This window comes from Arvicanthis niloticus, chromosome 22 (assembly GCF_011762505.2).
Source record: "Arvicanthis niloticus isolate mArvNil1 chromosome 22, mArvNil1.pat.X, whole genome shotgun sequence".
Taxonomy (NCBI): Eukaryota; Metazoa; Chordata; class Mammalia; order Rodentia; family Muridae; genus Arvicanthis; species Arvicanthis niloticus.
The window spans coordinates 4529302-4553590 of NC_133429.1; the positions used below are offsets into that span (position 1 = coordinate 4529302).

The 24289-nt window shown below is 42.1% G+C and overlaps 1 protein-coding gene and 1 pseudogene across 2 annotated transcripts; one reads left to right on the plus strand and one right to left on the minus strand.

The window, feature by feature from the left end:
* Positions 1–4989: 4989 nt before the first annotated feature.
* LOC143435940 (uncharacterized) lies at positions 4990–17241 on the minus strand. Of its 2 annotated transcripts, none has more exons than XM_076919702.1 (4): positions 17082–17241; positions 10258–10384; positions 9783–9843; positions 4990–9179 (listed from the first exon to the last, which is right to left on the minus strand). In XM_076919702.1, exons 1-4 carry the CDS (start codon positions 17082–17084, stop codon positions 7430–7432), a joined length of 1941 nt encoding a protein of 646 aa, XP_076775817.1. In that variant the 5' UTR covers positions 17085–17241; the 3' UTR covers positions 4990–7429. The 2 variants fall into 2 exon arrangements, with proteins under 2 accessions (XP_076775817.1, XP_076775816.1); XM_076919701.1 differs by having other exon boundaries at positions 4990–9182; positions 17082–17240.
* A 1940-nt stretch (positions 17242–19181) lies between these two features.
* LOC143436473 (uncharacterized) overlaps positions 19182–24289 on the plus strand; it is a 30307-nt pseudogene continuing 25199 nt past the window's right edge.

The following is a 24289-nucleotide window of genomic DNA, read 5'->3' on the forward strand; positions in this document are numbered from 1 at the left end:
CCTTTGGGGGAAGAGGTGACCCTGCACTTGGAGGAAGAAGTCTTTTAATGTGTGACTTGGAGGGAAGTAAGATGGTTGATGCAAATCCATTATACAGGATTCAAAGTCCTTAGTGGTTTAGGATCTGGTTGCCTTGGAAGCCTAGTAATTTCTTTTGTGGAAGTGTTAGGTTTCAGCTAAGGGTTAATGGGACCACATTTCCCTGCAGTATTTCAGGCACCCTACTAAGATGTCTGTGACTTTCCAACAGGTTCTCCAGAAAGAAGTGCTAAATCCTAGAGATGAGGTAACTTGCCTCCCCCCTTCCCCCATGCCGGCCTCCTCCCAGTTTTGGGTAGCTTAGGTCTCAGAGCTAATTCTGAGATACCGCATGTTGCAGGGAGGTTAACAGCCTGGTGAGTTTGTAATCAAACTCCCTAAGTGTCCAGTTTAGAGACTGACAGGCCAAGAAACTTAAGAGACAGACCAGAGAATTTAAACCATATCATAGTCCCCCTGGCACTAAATCTTGTAGCTCAAGGAGCAGTCTGCTTCAGTGTCATCTTTCCTATCCGCACCTTGTGATGAGAATTACAGAACCTCATTAGGCTGCTTGTCAATTTCCTGGTTTTCACTTAAGCAAGAAGCCTACTCAACTCCTTTGAGTGAATGAGACACAGAATCCTAGATCCTTTCAAACAAGACTCATGGGCTGGAGCACTGACTGCTCCTCCAGAGGTCCTGAGTTCAATTCCCAGTGACCACATGGTGGCTTAAACAAGCCTCATTAGCAGGGAGAATTACAGTGCTACCGTTGAGGGTTAGAGAGAGGTAACTGCAGTGACATCTAGACAGATCTAACAATATATACCTCATATGAGTGATCTGTGAGATGACTAACTTCCCACTCAATTGTTATAAAAGACTTCTACCCCTTTCAGCCATGTGCCAAGGCAAAAAAATACAATGTTCACTTCAAAGTGGATACGTAATTTATTCTATTCGGGAGGCAAATGAATGACCATGAGCTGGAAATAGACTCACGTTACCCCATTAGTATGTTCCAATGTGGTAACAGTACTATGGTGTTTTATAGAAACAAAGCTAAGAAAGTCAAGAGGCTTGAAATATATTGGTGGAAACATCAGATAGGTAGATTACAGAAAACGGGGACATCTGGGACTACCTGACCACATGCTTGGTCATTTGGTTGGTGGAAGCTAGTAGTCTGCTAAATTAATATACTTGAAAAGATGTTACTGATAAGCACAAGGATATTAGGTCAGACACAGTAGCGGGCAAAAAATGGCTAGTAAGACAGCTAAAGATAGCCCAAGACAAATTATAAAGAAGCTTTGGAATTTTAACATTCCACATTGCCAATCACTGAGGCCAAAATTACCTTTATAGAACATTCAAAGTTCAGTGTGGCTTCTTTTCTTCTTTTGAATTGGGAAAACATTTTTGAGGAAAGGTCTCACTACACAGGCCTTGCTGGCCTGCACTTGCTATGTAGACTAGTCTCTAATTCAGAGATCTACTTACCTGTGCCTCCACAATACTGGCATTAAAGGCATTCACCACCAGGCCCAGAAAAAAATGTGTTTAATTATTAATACATATTGTTATGTAATTGTTATATAATTAATATATTCTACTATATTGATATACATTAATTATATGTTGTATAGAATTATTAATGTGCACTGTATATTCATAAAGAATTATTAATATACTGTATAATATATATATATACACACACACACACACACACATATATGTTAGGTTTCAAACCCAGGACAAATGGATGTGTCTACTTAACATATCAAAGCTGACACTGGCTGCCAGGTTCTCCCTGTATTCCTCAGTCCCTAGCATCACAGGGTCTTCCTGGCTGGCATATCACAGGCCTCTATCCTAGACTTCTCTAGCCCAGGGGGATGGACTGTGCTTCTCCCACGTGCCCTTCCCTATATAATCCAGCCATTTTGGTTATCTGTCCTCTTTGGGCCTCCTAGCTGCTACACCTGGTTCCCCTGCTGTGCCCTCTCCTCCCTCTCCTCCCACGGCATAGCTCATGGTCATGTTCACTCAGGACTCTCCCAGATGTCTATGCCTCTGGCTACACTCTTCCACGTATTTGTAAACAACTTTTTCCTCCACCATACCTAGAAGCATTCTTGTCCTCCTCCTCTCCGCCTTTTTCATTCATCTGGTGCCTATTTAACACACACATTTATATATTTAATGTGTATAAGCATATTTCTATATGTGTGTATGTGCACATGTGTGAAGGTATCTGCAAGAGGCCAGAGGAGGGTATCAAATTCCCTGGAGCTAGAGTTGCAAATGGTTGTGAGCAGCCTGATGTGAGTGTTGGGATGTGAACTTGGGTTCTTTGCAAGAGCAGAAAGTGTCCATTAGCTCTCCAGCCCTTCCTCCCTTCCTCCCTTCCTCCTTTCTGAGGTGTGTGTGTGGGGGGGGAGGCTGCCTTTACAAATAATAATGAAATCAGGGTATTAGCTGTGGCTGTAACATTGCATGCTAAAACATTTTCTCCTTTTGTCTTTGTGGTAAATTCATCTGCAGCCTGCATGCTACTGGCCTGTCAGCACTGTCGACCTTTGACGGAATTATAAGATACCTACATTTAAAAAATCAATCAAGAGGAAGCAAAGAAAACATTTGAATGCACTCAGATAAGCTGGCTGTTAAAACTCAAGATCACACACATTCTCAAGTTCGGGGGCCAGACTTACCACTAGAATTGAGCCCCAGAGCAAATCACTGGACAACTGTCCAGTACATAGAAGACTGGAACTGTGGGAGCATGCAGTCATTGAACAACCCCAAGCAAACCCAGTTGCCTGCAGGACACAGTCCTGTTCGGTGAATCATGGAGCTGTGCAGGCCCCTGAAAATCATCACCCAGAGCCAGAGCTATGCCAAGAACATCACTCCTGACTCAGGTATTCAAAGGTAGTGCCACTGTTCAGGCTGGCTCCACGGAGAACTGTGTGAATGAGGACTATGATGAATTCTGGTGAGGAGGACATTGCTGAGAAGCTGAGACTTCACTGCCAATGTGCTTCTGATGAGGGTGCTAGAAGGGTTTACTTTGGACAGAGTAGCTGGGAGGTGAAGGATCCGCCTTTTTGTCTCTATAGCAAAATCTTAAGCATCATTGTGCTTCTACTTTATCTTAAAGAAAAGCTAACTGGACCCAGGGTGAATCCTCCTGAGCTGCTTGCCCATCCTTGACCTAAATCAGTCATTGAAATAATCCTGTGCTATAGATGCTGATATCTGGATGAATACCAAGGGTTTGTTTCTTGACAGTCTCCCTGTCACAGGATTTAGTTACTGGGGGTAATGAATAGCACTGAATCACGCATGAGAGCTTTGACCCAAGAACTAATGATGGACTCTCTTCATGAAGAAGGTCCTATTGACATCATAAGGAGATGGCCTGAGCTGGGCGATGACTCAGTTGATACAGGAAATTGCCTCCAAACTATTGACCATGACCCAAACAACTGGAGAAAACCAGCTCCCACAGTTGTCATAACATCCTCATGCACACTGTAGCAAGCATACACACAGCTCAGCTTTTACCTGAAATAAACATATGTTAAAAAAAAATTAAAAAGGGAAATGACTAGTGGCTATCAATTTCCTATATGAATTCAGGTCTGGATAGAGTCTGAAACTCAGAAAATCCAAGGACAGCTTTAGGAGTAGAATTTAAAAAACAAACAAACAAAAAAACCCCCCAAAAAACCCAAAAACAATGGCTTACTATTTATTTACCCCTGGCTGGCCTGGACCTCATTTAAGTAGACCAGGTTGGCCTCAAACTTACAAAGATCCAACCTGCCTCTGCCTCTACCTCCCAAGTGCTAGGATTAAGGGCATCACACTCAGTAGTAAAATTATATTAAACTTACTCTTTATAATTGCTAAGAAGATTGGAAAGGAGAATGTAGATGAGGAAAAGAACCAAAATAAGAGCAAATATGACTATACTTTTAATAACCAGACTCCTGACTGCTTGGAATCTGATCCAGTGATCTGTGATGTCTTCTAGAACATTCATTTGATGCCTAACTCCCAATGACCCATGGTGCCTGACCCACAATGTCCAGGATCAGGAAAGAACACTTAGTTGTATAAAACTGTACTACCCAAGAGCCCTGGGAGACGTCTCAACAGATAGATGAACTTGATAAGCAAAGCTGGCTCCCGGGGAACCACGTGAAAATTCAGATGTTGTCGCACCTAACACTCTCAGGGGAGGAGAGTGTGTGTGCAGCCAGGTGAATCAGTCGAAAGCTGGTGGGCCAGATGACTGCAGTGTGCAGCATGGCATGAGTGAGAACAGATTTCTAAAAGTGCTCTGACCTCCACAAAGACACGAGGGCATGCACTAGTGCTGAGAATTGAATGGAACTAGCAATCATATTGAGTGAAACCCAGGCTCAGCCAACAGCCTGTGTTTTAGGATACACAGACTCTAGTAGGCAAGAGAGAGACATGAAACTCTAAGGGTCTATCTGGGAGAAGATGAGGACCATCAGGCAGAGGGAAGGGGATGGAAGAGTAAAAAAAATGGGTGAAGAGAGTCAAATATGTAGAACTGTCAAAGTATTACGACAAAACCCATTACTTTGCTCAATAATACATTGGCAATTTTTTTTTTAATTTAAAGGAAGTAATATGCAGAATTCTCCTTATCTGGGTCTAAGGTAAGAGACCTGGAAATGCCTAACGTTTAATGTTCGATAGGTTGAGTACAATTTCTTGCTTATCTTTTCTCATAGGTTTATCAGAACATAACCAAATGGGTAATTAGGAACATCTGTATTTCTGAAGACGAATATATTAGAGGAAATGTTGTCGTGTCGGTATAGAAACTCAGAAAGGTAAAAACGGGTTCAGAATATAAGTGTTCAAAGCAAAGGCAAATCTGCTGTGAAGACAGGTGTCCCAAACTATGACAAAAGAAAAGGACACTGTATAAGGTTGTCTGTAAAACCAACAAAGCAGAAGACATTCTGAATCATGAAAATGAGCAGAGTCCCCTCTCCTCCCTAATGTGTCTAGTTACACTCACAGATTAAAAAACTTCCTGCACCCAATTATTTAAGGACCTCCAAGTAATAGCCACAATTACCAAATACAGAACTATACTCATATCTCAGTATATTCAAGAGGCACCTAACTATATCTAACCAATTCAGAAAATCCTAGTAAGCTAAACAGCAATACTGCCAGAACATCTATGCAATCCTCATCCTGATGAGGCATACTTAGTTACTACATATGGAGAGATTTAGTGCAATTTATTACATGGTGCTTAGTCTTTGGCAAGAAACCACTAATGCGCTGGGCAGTGGTGGTACACGCCTTTAATCCCAGCACTTGGGAGGCAGAGGCAGGCAGATTTCTGAGTTTGAAGCCAGCCTGGTCTACAGAGTGAGTTCCAGGACAGCTAGGACTACACAGAGAAACCCTGTCTCGAAAAGCCAAAAAAAAAAAAAAAAAAAAAGAAAGAAAAAAAGAAAAAAAAAAAAGAAAGAAAGAAAAAGAAAGAAAGTAAGAAGGAAAGAAAAAAAAGGAAACCACTAATGCCAATGTATCTAGTATGACAGGAGAAATTACAATAAAAATCAAAGATACAACAAAATAAGCATGAAAAGCACCATTTACATGAGAAAAATTATTAAATATGTATGTACAATAAGAATGGCTTGTGACATGGAAACAATGTGTAAATGTGATGTCAGTCTGTGATTATAGAGTGACACACATACCATCTATGTAGACAAGAGTTAACATTTGTTAATTTAAAAGTGGTTTGAAAATAGTTTAAAGGGCACAGAGACAAGAAATGTAAGAAAAAACTCAGGTAGAGAGAAAAGTTAACAAAAATGCATAATATAAAAGTGTTGTTTGTTCATGGAAGAGAATGACAGTCTAAAAAAAAAATGGTTAAGAACTAGTCCTGTGAATCAAGTGTGGAAAAAAACCTCAATATTCACAAAAAGTCATTTTTCCTCCACTCACTAATCTCACAGGCTTGAAAACAAGACACATATTATGCCTCCTGGCATATTATAAATAATTATCAAGTCATCAGTGAATGTATATAACTTAAAGTGAAAGAAAAAAAAACTACCTGATTTGATATAAAAAGATATCACCCATTTGAATTTGTATGCATTACTACTTAAAACAAAAAAAACTTACAAAATTAAAATTAATATAACAACAGTGCACTTTTTGTTTTTATTTTTTTTAAAGGTCTTTTTGGTTTCCATCTCCTGTACTTAAATAAGCCTTCATCTCACAAACACAGCTTCAAGATAATTTTCTAGGGGCTAGAATAATGGTCAGTGACATTTCTTGCACAGAATAGTCTTGCAGAGAACATAATTCGGGTCCAGCACACATATGGGCCGGCTCACACCCATCAACTGCAGCCCCAGGGGATCTGACACTCCCTTTTGGCCTCTTCAGGAACTACATGGATACACACAGATCCACACACACACATATATCTACACATAATTTTTAAAAGTAACTAAAGTTGAGACAGTTTTCTAGAGCATAAATGTGAAGCATGGAGTCCAAAAAGGTTTTTTTTTTTTTTTAAGAATGCTAGGCAGTGGTGGCACACCTTCAATCCATTCAATCCAAGCACTAGGGAGGCAGAGACAGGCGGATCTCTTGAGTTCGAGACCAGCTTGGTCTTGAGTTCTAGGATGGCCAGTAAGTACTACACGGAGAAACCGAGTCTGGAGAAGTCAAAGGGGTAGGGGAGTATGAACTACTGACTCTGGATGTGGAAGCAGACATCTTTCACCCACACAATCTAGAGGTTGTAATTGGTTCAAGGCCAGCCTGGGTTACATGGCAAGACTATTTCTGATAATCAAAACAAATCCCTAATAAATTCCAATAAGTTCAATATATTTACACAGTTTCTTCAGAATTTGCATTTTCTAAAGCATTCTTAAACAAAAATTTGTATCCAGTCCTTCACAATGCTGAGGTTTATGGGAACGAACATATGAAAAATTGTCAAAGGACTGGGCCACTACCCGCTACTCTTGAGTTTATTGTGTTTTGCCAAGCGAAGATTTTACTGGGGAAGCACATGCGCATGTGCCAAATGAAGACACCTCTTCTAGTCAAACTTGCTCTTCATACATACGAACATGTTTCTCCCTCTTTTGAAACAGTCACACTACTAGCCATGGGTGACTGGGAACTCAGTATGTAGATCAGGTTGGCCCTGAACTCTGAGATTCCCTGCCTCTGCCTCTCAAGTGTTGGGATTAAGGGTGTGCCACACCTTGTCTAGCCTAAAGTCTTCTTTAGCCATGAGTAGATGGAGGTGTTTCACTTGCTTAACCGTTAGTTTTCTCCACATGCAGTCTTACAGGTGTTATGAAGTCTTTTCCAGTTCTGTGTTCAAGGTCACTGTCTGGTGAGTTCTTCTGTGTCTATGGAAAGAGCTGTAGTAACTGAACGCTTTCCCGCATTCTGTACACACAAAGGGTTTCTCTCCAGTGTGGCTTCTTTCATGTGATTTGACGTAACGAAAAGAACGGAAGGGTTTCCCACACTGAGAACATATGAAGGGTTTCTCCCCAGTGTGGATTCGCTCATGTATTTTGAGATAACTAGGAGAACGGAAGGCTTTTCCACATTGAACACACGCATAGGGCTTCACTGTGCTGTGAGCTTTCTCATGTCTTCTCCATGATATGCGACTACAGAAGGCTTTCCCACATTGCTTGCATAAATACGGTTTTTCACCAGTGTGAGTCTGTTTATGACTGTGAAAGGTACTGAACCAACTGAAGGCTTTCCCACATTGCTTACAAACATAGGGGTTCGTGCCACTGTGAATTACCTCATGTCTTCTTAAATGATACAAAGAGAAGAAGGCTTTCCCACACTGCTTACAAACATAAGGTTTCTCTCCGGTGTGAGTTCGTTCATGTATTTGAACCTGACGAGAAGACCTGAAGGCCTTCCCACACTGTTTACATAGATAGGGTTTCTCACCAGTATGAATCAATTCGTGGTATTGAAGGGAACCGAGAAAAGTAAAGGCTTTCCCACATTCCTTACAGACATAAGGTTTTTCTCCAGTGTGAGTTCGTTTATGAATCTGAACTTGTTTTGGAGACCTAAAGGTTTTCCCACACTGCTTGCATACATAGGGTTTCTCTCCACTATGCATCAATTCGTGGTATTTAACGGAACTGTGACTGGTGAAGGCTTTACCACACTGCTTACATACACATTCTCCAGAATGAATTATTTTATGTGTTCGAAAAGCACTTTCACAGCTGAAAACTTTCTCACATTGCAAACACACAAAGAGTTGCTCTCCTGTGTGAGTTCGTTCATGCTTCCGAAAAGCACCTGAAGAAGCAAAGGCCTTTCCGCACTTTGTACATTTATATGGTTTCTCACCACTGTGCATCATTTCATGGAAGCGAAGTGAACTACGATCGGTGAAGGCTTTCCCACACTGCTTGCACACATAGGGCTTTTCTCCTGTGTGAATTCTCTCATGTGTCAGAAGGGAACTCGAACGGGCAAAGGTCTTCCCACACTGCTTGCACATATAGGGCTTCTCACCAGTGTGAATCCTTTCATGTATTTGGAGGGAACTAGGAAAGGGGAAGGCTTTCCCACACTGCTTACACACATACGATTTTTCTCGGCTGTGATATTCCTCGTGCCTTCGAAAAGAGCTGGAAGAGGTGAATACTTTCCCACACTGCTTACATTCATACTGCTGGTCTCCACTGGAGGTCTTCTCACCATTCTGACTGGATATGAGGCATCTCGAGTCTTTCTTACAGGGACTAGTTTCAGGTTTCTCCTCAGTGTGAGTTCTTTTTTGCTTCTGAAAGGGTGTGGAAGAATTGGAGGGGTTCTCAGATTCTTTGTGTTTATACAACTCCTTTCCATATTCCTGAATGTCATACGGTTTGTGTCCTGGATGAGGATGGACATTCACAGATAAATGGCCAATAACCACTTCTTTATAGATATGGCTTTCATATGGGGAAACTTCTGGACATGATTTCTGGTTCACAGCATACTCTGGAGTCCAGTTAAAGATTTCTGCACACTGATGCCCTTCGGTATATTCACAGAGTCTCTCCAACAACTGACTACTGCGAAAAATAAAAAAGTACGTTACTAAAAAATTGTTTACTAATGATTTATCACAAGAAGTGGTAGTTAAATCCCCTCTAATAATTAAAATTGTTTGAACTGTTTGCTTTACAATTTGGTTTAAGGACATTTACAATAAAAAAAACAAAGAGAATTTGTGCATGGTTGTGTTTTACTGTCTTCATTACTGGCAAGTGCTGAACACATCATATTTAAGTATATTTTTCAATATTTAGTACCTATACAGTCATGATGTACTAGTGACTAAAATAATGTTGGATTCGGACACACTTGTATCTCCATAATGACCTATCTTGACAAATGGTCTTATTTCTAAAAAAGAAATACTATTTTTGTTTCATATACAACACATACCTAAAACTTACATTACTTGTGGTCGGTATCATGATACTCCAGTTGTTACTAACATGAGGATGCTCTGATTGCTGAATGTTAGTATGTGTGCAGTTTTGGAGAAGATTTGTTGAAATTAAAACAGTTTGAAGCAGGACTTTATTTGTATGAATTACTTCTTTGTAAAATGTGTTAGCACACCAAGAACTGGGAGAAACACTGCTGTCTCCTAGAGTACAGATTACCTTAGTTTTCTCCAGAGATTTTCATTCTCATTTTCAATATTTTGGTGTTCCCACTTGTTTCCTAAAATACAGACAAAAAAAAAAAAGAATGAATTACTGCTACAGAAAAACAAATAAACAAATAGACAAACAAAGAAATAAAAGATTCTGGTTAAATTTACAGTATAAAGTGGTTCCACTTGACTTGTTTACCTAAAATGTTTCTTTTTATTTATCTTTATTTATACAAGTGTACTGTAGCTGTCTTCAGACACAAACCAGAAGAATGCATCAGATCCCATTGTAGATGGTTGTGAGCCACCATATGGTTGCTGGGAATTGAACTCAGGACCTCTGGAAAAGCAGTCAGTGCTCTTAAATGCTGAGCCATCTCCCCAGCCCAGAATCTTTCTTTTCTATAATCCATGCAGCAGGACTGGTGAGGAAGAACCACTTGTTCTTTCATTGCTAAGTAAGAAAAGAATGTCATCTTCACCTATATAGGACAGGTTCCTCAAGGTGTCCTGCATCACGTCTTTGTAGAGCTCCTTTTGGGATGCATTCAGCATAGTCCACTCTTCCAGGGTGAAGTTCACAGCCACATCCTCCAAGGTCACTGGCTCCTAAAAAAGCCCACATATATTTCCAGGAAAAAGGGCAAGCCTTACAATACTAGAGATCTAGACTTAATTCATAAAAAATTGATATGATGCACATGTGTTCAAGTCATGTCCTTATTCCATACATACAATTTCATACATGCTAATTTTTATACAACAATTCTAACAGCTGATTAGAGATATCTGGTAAAGCAAAAGCAGAACGAGATTACTCCTTGTACTGATAATCTCTACTACAGAGGTTCCTCTTAAATATTTTATAGCAGCTTTCAATTCAACACCGACTGTTGTGATACTATATAATCTTAAACATGCTAGAGAAAATATTCTACCTCTTTTGGCTATGGAAACTACTACTAGGAAGGATTCTTCTTCAACCTAACTCCAAAGAATAGTACGGCTTTTCCAAACAGCTGATGCCAATCATATGCTACTGTTATAATTTCAGGGTCTTTGCCATATTTCTGTATAGTCACCAGACGTCATCTGATTAAAAAACACATTCTCTGCAAGATGAATGTTAAAGAAGCTAGCTTAGTGGATGTAATTTAATCTCTGTGACAACTTGTTAGGGATCTTAGTACATCCTCAGTGAATGCACTAAAGATATCTGGAAGCATGTATCTGCCTTCTTATATGTCACTCTTAATTAAAAATTGAAAGCTGGGTATGGTGGTGCACACCTTTAATCCAACACTTGGCGGGCAGAGGCAAGTGGACCTCTGTGAGTTTAAGGCCAGTCAGATCCAGGACAGCCAAAGGTACATAGTGAAACCAAGCCTCAAAACAAACAAACTAAAACTGAATGAATTATTCATTTATTTAGTTATTTATTCATTTATTATAAATAAAATAAAAACTGAATAGAACTTACTAAAGATAATTCACAGGACTAGTAAACAAGAAACTAGAGACAATACTAATAAAGCCATATTTGCTTACAGAGGCAATATGTTTTTCTAATGATAATCTTGTCAAAGACAATAAATATATTGTTCTTAGTGCAAAAATGATAAAAATTATGTATAATTTTCAGGTTTTAGTACTTCTTGTTTCCCAATCTAAATAGTACCCTTGATAAATCTATCTTACAGCTTTGTTTATAAAAGAAATTTATTCAAATTTTGAACTCTATTTGTTTAAGAATGTTATAATGGGGGCTGGAAGAAACAGGATTATAGCTCGGTGGCCAAGAGGACTTGCTGCTCTTGCAGAGGCTCCAACCGCCACATAGGACAGTAACTCCTGCTGGAGGGGATCTGATGCCCTCTCTGGCCTCCATGAACATCTGCATCACACACATACAGGCAAGCAAACATAAATAAAAAACAAAATTTAAAAAGAAGTGGGCCATGGCAATCATGAGCTCTCAGCACTACCCATACAAACCTGGCCCTCCTAACAGTCTATAAATGGGGAAAGGGTTCATGGGCCCAATCACTCCTGCTGATCCATGGCAACTAATAAATTCTGGGGGAGAGGCATTTCTATTTACTTGTATACCCACTGGTGAGGCCACCAAGCCCAGATGTTTATTTCCAAATTCCGAGTCAGAGAGCCTCAATTAAACTCTGTGGAACACTAAACAGATAAAATCAGCGACTAAGGAAAAGAGATTTGTAAAGAAGAAATAGGGATGGAAAGGCGAGAAGGAATACGACATAGTGTGGGGGAGAATAACCAGAACACATCATATATTTATGTAAATTGTCAAAGGTCAGAATGTATTAATAAAATGGAGGAGTTAAGGAGTTCTTAACATAAAACTTCAAAGTCACCAAAATTCTACATATACCCACTGTAAAGGCGCTTAACTGAAACCCTTCTTTGAAGCATCTGTATCTACACTTGGCTATGACTTATTCTTTCCCATGAGCGTCTCTTTCTAATAATGCCTGTATTCTATGCTTCAAATGTCTTAACAAATCTCCACCGAAGCGTAGTGATGCATGCCTAAAGCCCCAGCACTTGGGAGGCAGAGGCAGGTGGATCTTGGTGAGTTTGAGGTCAGCCTGGTCTACATAGCAAGTCCTAGAACAACCAGGATTACATAGAGACCCAATTAGAATAAACACGCAAACCTCCAACTCTGATTCACTGGTTCACAGTAGCTCATTCGTTTTTCTTTTGTAGAAAATGTTTTGTGAGTGGGCTGGAGAGATGCACTCACCACAGAAACCTGCTCACCCGAGTTCAATCTCCAAAATCCATGTTAGAAAAAGAGAACTGGCTGGGCAGTGGTGGTGCACGCCTTTAATCCCAGCACTTGGGAGGCAGAGGCAGGTGGATTTCTGAGTTCAAGGCCAGCCTGGTCTACAGAGTGAGTTCCAGGACAGCCAGGACTACACAGAGAAACCCTGTCTCGAAAAAACAAAAACAAACAAACAAACAAACAAACAAACAAAAAGAGAACTGACTTCTTCAAATTGTACTCTGACTTTTTTTTCCTGTTACTTTATGTTTTTTTTTTTTTGTTTTTTTTTTTTTTTTGAGATAAGGTCTCTCTGCATAGCACTGGCTGTCCTGGAACTCACTCAGTATAGACCAGGCTGGCCTCGAACTCAAGAGATCTGCCTGCCTCTGCCTCCCCAAGGCTGGGATTAAAGGCGTGTGCTACCACTACCTGACTTGTGTGTGTGTGTCTGTGTGTATGTACACACACATCTTTCCATCCCTATTTCTTTGTTACAAATTTCTTTTCCATAGTCACTGATTTTATCTGTTTAGTGTTCCACAGAGTTTAATTGAGGCTATCTGACTTGGAATTTGGGAATAAACATCTGGGCTTGGTGGCCTCACCAGTGGGTACATAAGTAAATAGAAATGCCTCTCCTCCAGTTTATTAGTTGCCATGGATCAGAAAAACAATTTCAAATAACGAATGGAGAGATTGCTTCATTAAGATCCACTACTGTTGACCAGGAGTAGTGGAAAACACCTTTCATTCCAGCACTATGGAGGCAGAGGCAGGAGGATTTCCATGAGTTCAAGGTTGGCCTGATCTACATAGCAAGTTACAAGACTGCCAGGAGTACAAAAAGACTCTGTCTAAGAGGAATGAAAAAAATATGAAAGAGGGTAGGAGGAGAAAGAAAGAAAGAAAAGAGAGAAAGAGTGGGAGGGGGAGAGACAGAGAGAAACGGGGGGGGGGGGCGCCGGGGGGAGGAAGATGGATTCAGAACTGAGTTTGGTTTCCAGCACCCGTGTCAGGCTTGTAACTCCAGTCTACAGAGATGTTATCTTTGGCCTCTCCAAGCAACTGGATTCATGTGCACACACTCGTACACATGAATTCAAAATTAAGAAAAAAAAATCTTAAAAAAATTCAGGAGCTGGAGAGATGACTCAGCAGTTAAGAGCACTGGCTGCTCCTCCAGAGGTCCTGAGTTCAATTCCCAGCAACCACATGGTGGTTCACAGCCATCTGTAATGGGATCCGATGCCCTCTTCTGGTGTGTTTAAAAACAGCTACAGTGTACTCATGTAAATAAAATAAATAAATTTAAAAAAAAATATCAATTAACAGAGTTAATACCCTTTCAAGGACTGGACAAGTCAACTTTCCTCAAATGCCAAGATCAAGGGGGTTTAAATATATGTTGATCTATGCTGACACTTTTGGTCAGAGTAGTTTGAAGTCTCTCCTACTCTAACTAAAAAGACTATAGACGTAATTAAAGCACTTGTCAGAAAGATTATCTCTCCTGATGCACTGTCTAATAGCATACAGAAAGGTTATCTCTCTAATGCATTGTCTGATAGCATACAGAAAGGTTATCTCTCTAATGCATTGTCTGATAGCATACAGAGAGGTTATCTCTCTAATGCACTGTCTGATAGCATACAGAGAGGTTATCTCTCTCTAAAGCACTGTCTGATAGCATACAGAAAGGTTATCTCTCTAAAGCACTGTCTGATAGCATACAGAGAGGTTATCTCTCTAAAGCACTGTCTGATAGCATACAGAGAGGTTATCTCTCTAATGCACTGTCTGATAGCATACAGAGAGGTTATCTCTCTAATGCACTGTCTGATAGCATACAGAGAGGTTATCTCTCTAATGCACTGTCTGATAGCATACAGAGAGGTTATCTCTCTAATGCACTGTCTGATAGCATACAGAGAGGTTATCTCTCTAATGCACTGTCTGATAGCATACAGAGAGGTTATCTCTCTAATGCATTGTCTGATAGCATACAGAAAGGTTATCTCTCTAATGCATTGTCTGATAGCATACAGAGAGGTTATCTCTCTAATGCACTGTCTGATAGCATACAGAGAGGTTATCTCTCTAATGCATTGTCTGATAGCATACAGAAAGCTCACCTTTATCTCTGAGGTAACACAGAAGCCAATGAGCTGCTTAACAAATTTTGACATATCTAGGAAGGGGAATTTTTTTGTTTTCGGTTTTGTTCTGGGGGGGGGAGGGTGTTGAAACATGGTTTCTCTGTGTAACATGGCTGTCCTAGAACTCACTCTGTAGACCAGGCTGGCCTTGAATTCACAGAGATCCACCTGCCTCTGCCTTCTGAGTGCTGGGATTAAAGGCGTGCGCCACCACATACAGCCTGGGAAGTATTTTCTTCATTAAGATGCCATGGTAAGGTCCAGTTCACTATGGGTGGGACCATCCTGGTGGATGGTCCTGGGTAATAGAAGAAAACAGGCAGAGGAAGCCAGCAAGCACACTCTGTGGCCTCTGTTTCAGGTTGTGCCCCCAGCTTCATGCTTCACAAGACCTGGAGGGTTCATGTCTTAGACAATGTGGAAAAGATGAACATACTTTATCAAACAGTCTATAATGTGCCAAGACAGAGGTGTTCATTAGGCTCTAGTCCTGCACACTGTTCTGCTAGTAGTTACTGTAGGTCCCCTGAAATGTACTTAACTTGAGTCCTCACAACTATACTTAAATTGACAGTACTATCACAGAACAGGAATTAAAAGTTAAAACTCTGGATATAGGCCAGTGAGATGCCTCACTGGGTAAGCAAGTCTGAGCACAGGACATAGATCCTTAGAAACTACAGGATGTGGGTAAATGAAACTCCAGAGAGTGGTCCACCAACTTATATACCCATTCTATGACACACAGACCACCCCCATGCACAATAAATAATGAAATGCTTTAAAAGTTGTGATTGCTATGTGTGGCAGATTTTATGTATTTATTTTGCCTCAGAGTTTTACTATGGAGCTCAGGCTGCCCTGAAACTCACTATGTGACCAGGCTGGCCTAGAACTCGAATCAATCAAGCAGCACTGTAGGGGAGCTTTTGAACCTACCATGTGGGGCTTTATTCTATTGCAATATCCCAATCGTATACAGTCACGTCTTACCTCTATGAAGATTCCTCATGTTAAAACCATGTTCAGAAACAATCCAAGGCCAGTAATACTTATGATAGGGACTAATCTGAACAAGCCAGGTATGCAAATTTTCCTTTCCAGGAAGTCCAGCAATGCCAGAAGGGTTTGGAAAGTCAGGTACTTATTGAGAGTTAGTTATAAGAATCCTTAGGCTAAGAATACAAGTCACAGAATTTAGAGGAAGCTTCCCTTGAATGAAACCCATAGGAGACTCATAGGAAAAGCAGATGCCACAGAAATGTGAATGAGAGACAGAAAACAGGTAGTGCTGCTCTGGGTTACTCTGTGCTTTGGGGACTATCCGCTTTCTGGCTGTGCCAAGCCTACACTACTATTTTGTTAAGCAAAAAAATCTACACTGGTTTATTCTGAATACCAATGTCAACAAAGATCAAATAAAGGCACAGATTTATAACCTGTCTCAATAATGATGCCCGACAATATACCAAATCTTATATATGTATACATAAAACTAACTCATCAGCCTATCCAGATATAACCAATCCCCTGCCTGAGACTATAGAAACTGCAACAAGCCGGTTGAACGATCATAGGGTCGACTGTCAAGAGCCAGAACACTTATCACAGGAAAAGCCCCATCTCTACCCTAGGACTCTACGAGCTCCTACACACAGGCCTCAGCTCACTTCAAACAGGCCTTCTAACAGCCTGTGCTCGGAACGTGTGTTGGACATTCCGCACCGCTACTGCTAAGGCTTACTGGTTCTCTGCCTCCAACTTGAGACCCTCCCATATTTTCAGCCTCTCTAACCATTTCCTAGCCATTCAGCAACCTGCACTTTGTAAACCATTATGTGACATGGTCATGTGTGACCTGCCTGTTGATATTAATAGTTAAGGCTAAATGAATCGTGGTTGCCAAAAGCCAGCTCGCAAGGATAACCAGGTGTACTCATCAAACCGTAGCCGATAAAGGCTGTGAAATGACTGGCTATTAAGTAAATTGGGGCACTGTGTAAACGTATCCTACTTTTTTGGGTTTTTTTTTTGACAACGTGCAACGGAATCATCTCAACTTGAGGCTTTTCCCCCCCAAACCCACGGTTTTCCACGACTCTCCGCCTACACCGCCCAGACTGCAGAGACACGGGCTGCACGCGCCCAGCTGACCCGAGACCCCACAGCACTGAACTCTGAGCAAAGGACAGGAGCGCAGCTCTGCCTGCTGGCCCAGCTCCACCCAGAGGGACCGGGGCAGCGCGGCCCAGCGGAGCCAGATGAGACGCACACTCAGCTGCCCTGGAAGGCCGCAGCCCATTGCCGCCTCCGCTTCCAGCAGCCGCCTCCCCACAGCCTGCGCACGCACCATTTCCAGTCATCGGGTGTCCAGTTGACCTCCTGCGACTCCTGCAGTCAGTAGAGGGAACGCAGATACCAAGGAGAGAGACCTGGGGGCCTCAGCCAAAGACACAGGACGACAATATGGCGAGGACACAATGGCACCCCAAATGTTGTGCAGTCTACGTCACCGAAGACCGAAACTCCTCATTGGACAGTTCACACAGCCACCAAAAGTTCTCCCTGATTGGCCAACAATCCGTGGGCCTTCCTCCTGAATCCTGAGTGACAGTAGAAGCATCCCTTCCTCTCAGGCGAAAGTCTTGCATAGCCTTCACAGTCGGCCCTGGTTCTTACTCTGGAGAGCACCTCGTCCCAACAAAGTTTTTCCCCAGATGCATTTAAAGCGCCGGTTGTCTTGGCTTTGGACAAACTCAGTGGGCCGCTTTTCCTGCCGCGTTTCCCTCAAACTGCCCTTGTCGGTGACCTTAGAGAATTTCAGATTGTTTCTGGTGACCACTCATATTCCTCAGAGAAGACTGCCTACGGCAGGCCAGAAATCCCTGGGGTAAGAGGGAGGACCTGATACTATCACATTTCAGAAATGGGGAATGAGGCAGATACTCAAGGCTTTCTTAGAAATAATATCCCAACGTATTTTCAAACAATAAATATGAATAAAGGAATGCAATTACTCAAGACAGAGAAATTGAGAATTGTAGAAATAAAAATTTCAAAAAGAAAACGAAAAATTCTTACACTTTGACAATGGGCTCCTCTCTGCTTGGAGCCTGACCCAGTGGCTTGTGATATATTAATCCAAACATCCAGAGCCTTGCTTTCAGTGATCTAATGGCAGCTGGCCAAATGGGCAGTCTCAAGAGAGACAGGTGGACATGAAAAGCTTACCGCTTGATAATATATTAAGAAGTCTTTCTGGCACCTCAGATATAGACCCACACAGTTACCCATAAGATGAGATGAAATTAATTGCTATAAGAGATTCCTACCACCTCTCAGTCATTTTATGTGAGCTGTATTCATCAAATTGTCTGTGGCTGTTAAACAGTGTATTTAATAAACTTTCCACCTTTATCTTTCCTTTTGGGTACATTTATTTATAGCTCAGGTTTCAATATCACCACACAAGATATTTTGATGGTCCCAGATTGATAAATAATAAAGGTTTGGGGCTAGGGAGATGGCTCATTTGAAGTTCTTCTGGAGTACTCAGGTTTGCTTTCCAGAACCTCGTGGTGGTTCACAATTGTCTGTAACTCTAATTCCAGGGGATCTGATGCCTGCCTGATGCCCTCTTTTCACCTCCAAGGGCACCACGCACGCAATTGGTGCACAGACCATGCATGCAGGCAAAATACACCTGCACACAAAATAATAAAATGAAAATAATCAACCTCCTCCCTCAAAAGCATGTCTTCCAACTCTTTCTCTCTCTCATCATCTCATCAAACAAGCAACAACAAACTATAGAGGCTGCTTTGCGTTGGCCGGCTGCTCCCACTTACGGGGCTTCTTTTGGAATGTGGTTGGTATCCCCGTGTCACTCCATTAAGGAAAAGCACTTTCTCTCTCCCAGCAACTATTAATTGCAAACAGCGTCTTGGCTGGGAGTGGGACTTGCACGCGCTGTCACAGTCTGAGTTCTTATGTGCACCAGCCCTGTTCTATTGGGAACACACTGCTTCCTTGAAGTCATCCACCACCTCTGGTCTTGGAATCATTCCACTGCCTCTTCTACATAGATCTCTGCTTAATTAGTTTCCTGTGTCTTCTTTGATTCTTCAGCTAAGACAGTAAGAAGGATAATTTATTGCACCAGTGTAGTCCAGAGTGCCACGGGTCCAGGGGAGGGCTAGCAGGAGTCATTTCAGTTGTAAGGCGTGCAGTCTTCCGGGTGGTCATTGTCAGTAGGAGGTAATGTCCCAGTTGCAGCAAGACTTATTACCAACAGTACCATGCAGTTCAACAACTTGTCCCAGTGTCTCAGCCTTCAGCATCCCTCGGCCTTTGTGGATACCCAAGCTAATTTACTTGGACGCTGCCTGGTCTTTCTTCTCTTGTGCTTCAGCCTTCACTTCACTCCCATGGCTCAGGAGTTTCAAGAAAGATGGCGCTGAGGCTGCCAGTTACAGGGAACGGCGTGAGTCTTTTGAAACTCAAGGCCTGCTTCCGGTGCCATGCCTCATCCAACAAGGCCACACCTCCCAAACCGGTTCATGAGCTGGAGACCAAGTATCCTAACATCTGGGGTATCTTATTCAAACCACCACAGTCTGTAGGGGTGAGGGGTGATTAAAGCATTCCATTTAAGGCTGAAGGGTCCAAGTCTTTCATTCTCTGCATGCTGTCTAACTCTGGGTCTCTATGTTATTTACCATCTTCTCTGATTAGGGTTGAGCTATGAGTATAGCTGACCTATGAGTATAGCAATATGCCTTATGCTATATTTGTTTATCAGAATAATGGTAGTAGGTTTTCTCCTAGGGCCTATGACCTATCTAGTACCAGGTTCTTGGCCTCATTAATGGTGTCAGGGATGAGTTCTAGCTCATGTAACATGCCTTAATTCCAACCCCAAAGTGTTTGGTTTCTCCTACAACATTCATGTTACTGCTGTGCTAGTAGACATGTTTTGTAGGCGGGTCACTATTGTGGCTCAGAGGGTGCATAGCTGGGTGAGATGGAGGATTGCTTTTCTCCTTGGTAGCATCTTCCAGCTCTATGAACACTAGTCAGTGAGAATGAAGTTTCTACTTGAGTGATAGCTTGGTTTCTCTGTGTTCTTTGACTTAGGCATATGGTATACTCAGCAATAAGATCTTATCATCAGTTTGTAGAAGATAACCAATAGCATTGACAATAGGCTGTGTGCTGTTTAGGGGTCTGTTTATGCTCTAAATGTGGTGGGACTTTGTTGGGCCCCATTTCGGCCCTGTTTTGGGCCTTGTAGACAAACCTCAGCCTGGCTCAAGCTTCTGCAGCCTTGTGGGAGAGCCTAAGCCTGGCTTGAGTTTTGAGACCTATTTCAGCCATTTTCATACCAGGGTGACTCAGCAAGGCCTGTTTGGCCCTGCCTGTGCCCTGCTTATGTAGAGCTTTGCTATTGGCCCTGTCAGTCACGCCATACCCTCCATCACTCTTCCCCACCTCCTATGTCATCTCACCACACCAAAACTCCCCCTCCCTATGCTCTGAGTCTATATAAGTGAGAGGCTGATACATTAAAGTTGAGTTCCTGCTTCAACAAGACTCCCGGCCTGGTGTGTTTCTTTTGGGCCGTCGACACCATCCTGCTCAGCCCCAGAGAGACCCAGACCGCTTTCCTCTCACCTGGACCTGCCGGCAAGGAGCAGACAGATTCTGGGAGAATGGAGCATAAAAGTGAAGTGGACTAAAGTCTCATGCAATAGCCAACTTTATTCACAGCATCAGACAATTTATACTCTTGAGTGTTAAAGGTCACACGAGAAAAGTTCTCCTGAGTTCAAGTTGTATACAACCACAAGAACAACTTGAACATGGTAAAAACCATGTTTTTCCATAAAGGCATATAAACAAGTAACAGTAGCCAGTTATAATTAATAATCTAAAGTAGACTTACTTCTATCTGCTACACCTGGAAGGAGCATGAAAATGTACTCCAAGAGCAATTCTGTGTTTCTGAAGAAACTGAGGTCACAAGACTCTTGTCTTGTTTTCTTGGAGTTTTCCCACAAGCACTCAGAGCTAATGATATTCTTAGACCATATCTCAACAGGGTTTATGTGTCACCTTTGTCCAATGGCTTAAAAAGATGTATCTCATTCTTGGTCCTGTGAATTTTATTTGGTAACCTATGATGTCAATTTGGGGTATTATTTTTTATGTTCTAACTCCATTTAGATTCTTCTTATATATGTATCTATTATGTGATGATTTGTATATGCTCAGCCCAGGGAGTGGCACTATTAGAAGGTGTGGCCCTGTTGGAGTAGGTGTGTCACTGTGGTTGTGGGCTTTAAGACCCTCATCCTAACTGCTTGGAAGCCAGTATTCTGCTAGCAGCCTTCGGATGAAGCTGTAGAACTCTCAGTTCCTCTTGCACTGTGCCTGCCTGTATGCCGCCATGTTCCCACCTTGATGATGATGGACTAAACCTCTGAACCTGTAAGCCAGCCCCAATTAAATGTTGTTTTTAATGAGAGTTGCCTTGGTCATGGTGTCTGCTCACAGCAATGAAACCATAACTAAGACGTATTATAAGGAGCTTCTGTTGCGTGATGCGGCTTTTCAAAAGGCCTTCAGTGTTACTTTCCCTTCCCACGGTCCATCTCTTCACCTTCCTTGCCCATTTAATCCTCCTATTCTGTTTTCCGTTTTATCCCTTTACAACATTATTTGAAGATTCTCACCTCCCCAGGGTCCCTGACCAGCTACAGATTATAAATTAAATGAACTGTTCTCAAACATGGAACAGGAGTCCATAATTCAGGCTGGAGAGATAGCTCAGCGGTTAAGAGCACTGCCTGCTCTTAACAGGCTGAGTTCAATTCCCAGCAACCACATGGAGCCCATCTGTAATGGGCTCTGATGCCCTTTTCTGGTGTGTCTGAAGATAACTACAGTGTACTTATACACATAAAATAAATAAAAATTTTAACAACAACAAAAAGGAGTCAATAATTCTCTGACTCAGGTAAATTTCCCATCACTTTTCCCCTTACATTTTTATTTTATTATTTTATTATTTTATTTTATTATTGTTGTCATGGTTTTGTGCATGATACCTGTTTGTGCTTCTGCATGCTACAAGCATGTATATAGAGGTCAGATGATGGCTCTCTCCTTCTTCCTTCATGTGAATGCTAGGGGTCAAACTTAAGTCACCAGGTTCCATGCCAATTGCTTTTACCCTCTAAGCTGGAATTACGGGCAATTCTGAACTGCCTTTTGTGGATGCTGGAAGCTAAACTTGGGACCTCTGCAAGAACAGCAATCACTTTTAATTGCCAAATTATTTCTTTACCCCTCCCCCTCTTCACCCCATCTGTCATCTCCTGTTACCTCCCACCCCCATAAACACACAGGTTTTTTCATGTAGCACTGACTGTCCTGAAACTAACTCCCTTTGTTAGACCAGGCTGACCTTGAACTCGGAAGTTCACTTGTCTCTGCCTCCTATGTACTGGTATTAAAGGCATACCACACTATGCCCAGATTCACTTTAAAAAACAAACAAACAAAAACAAAACAACAAAAAAAAACCTTGTGGTTTTGGCTCTCCTTTTTAATGAGCAAACTCACAAGGCCATACCCATGGGTAGGAGACAGACAAACAGTAGATTGTAGGATATCTACCGAAAGAAATGTCATATGATACATGGAGATGTGGCTACACAGAAATGGGTCCTTCCAGCCCATTACAGCAGAAAACAAAAAACCAGTAAACTCCCCCCAGACAGCGCACAGCATCTTCAGCACCTCCTGGTTGCCCCTGTTTTGTTTGGTTTGATTCCTGAAGCATGAGTAAAGTTTGCCAAACTATCCAAGGTGTAGAAGCCTTCCATTTCCCTCCATGATCCTTCTGAAATAATAAAGTAAAGTGAAATCTACAGAGCTTACATGCACAGAATTGTTGGGACAGAAAAAGATAATGTCTCTGCCTCCATCATCTGGCAGCAAGGATGTGGCAGATGAGGTCACAGTCCACAGCCACTTTCCTAGTATTCAGGATGAGATGATGTTGGGAACCGCACTAGACCCTGTTCGGGCGCCAAAAATATTGAGGCCTGAGCTGCTCCACTTTGGGCGGCCAAAAATGTTGCGGCCCTCTCCACTCCACGCTTGGCGGCCACTGTATCCTGGCCTAAGCTGCCGCTCTGATCCTCGGGTCAGGGTTCAGCAAGAGAGAGAGTGAGGACGGACTCGAAGAATGGAGACCAGACTGAGTGTGATTCAATCCCATTTATTCTTCAGTCTCTCTTCCTAGTCCAAGTCCCAAGTCCTGAGTTCCTAGTTGTACTCATTCTAGTTCCTAGTTGTACTCCTCCTGTTCTCTTCCGAGTGTCTAATGTCTACTCCTACTCCTAGTGTCTGAATCTCTGTTACTCCAAATTGTTCTCTCTAGAGCCAAGTGTCTTCTACCTAATGTCAAGTAATCTGTTACTTTCTCTGTCTGCCTCTAGCCTTTTATATGTCTCACTTCTAAGCCACGACTTCAGGTCACACCTTTAATCATGCCCTTAGGTCTTGTCTCTAAATCTGATCTCTAAACCACACTCTTAAGTCACACACCTTTAATCTCACACACCTTTAATCTCACACACCCAAGGAAAGTCCTGGGTATCTAAAGCAAGATGTTATCGGAGTGTTCTCAGCTGTTGTAGGCTATTGTAATACAAGTCTCATGTCAGGGTATATGGCTCAAGATGGCTGCAAAGCTGATAGCCAATTTCTGCTAAAAGTCGGCTCCCAACAAGATGATGGAACTAAGATCCACCATGCCAGTGGCTCAGTAAGCAAGTCTTCTCTTAGTAAGTCTAAAATTGTTCACTATTTACAATGAAGCCTGTTTTAGCACTTGACAGTGGAAGACTCTGTGAAACTCAACATGGCTTTTCCTGCTCTCTCTCTCTCTCTCTCTCTCTCTCTCTCTCTCTCTCTCTCTCTCTCTCTCTGTGTGTGTGTGTGTCTCTGTCTTTCTCTCTCTCTCTCTCTCTCTCTCTCTCTCTCTCTCTCTTACTCTCTCTGTCTCTCTCTCTGTCTCTCACTATCACTCTCGCTCTGATTTTTTGAGACAGGGTGTCTCTGTGTAGTTCTGGCTATCCTGAAACTCACTCTCTAGATTGGGCTAGCCTCTAATGCTGCCTCTGCCTCCCAGGTGCTGGGATTAAAGGCGTGAGCCACCACCACCTAACTATCTGGTTGCTTTTAAAGAGAAAGATTCTTGGGATATACCCTTAGACAGAGCACCACCACTCTGAGTGATTTGTATCTGTTTCCTCTGGACAATGTACACTTTATAGCCTATATGAAAAGGAAAAAGGAGAGAGACCACATAAATCCTGAGGCACTGGGTGCTGGGTGAGAATCACTAATTAGGAAGGTTAACAAATTTGCCTAAGTCTTTGCTCATCACAATTTCTTTGCTGTCACCAGACCTGTCTGCTATTAGCATGACTCCATTCACCAACATCCTACACCCCCAGCCACTGTATTCTAGAGAGAGATAAGAGA

Excerpts from the sequence above, each read along its gene's own strand:
- LOC143435940 (XM_076919701.1), bottom strand. Across the intron at positions 9,844-10,257 it reads GAGGAACCTGTCCTATATAG|GAAACAAGTGGGAACACCAA; the intron begins GTGAAGATGACA and ends TCTGTATTTTAG. Across the intron at positions 9,183-9,782 it reads AATCTCTGGAGAAAACTAAG|TAGTCAGTTGTTGGAGAGAC; the intron begins GTAATCTGTACT and ends TATTTTTCGCAG.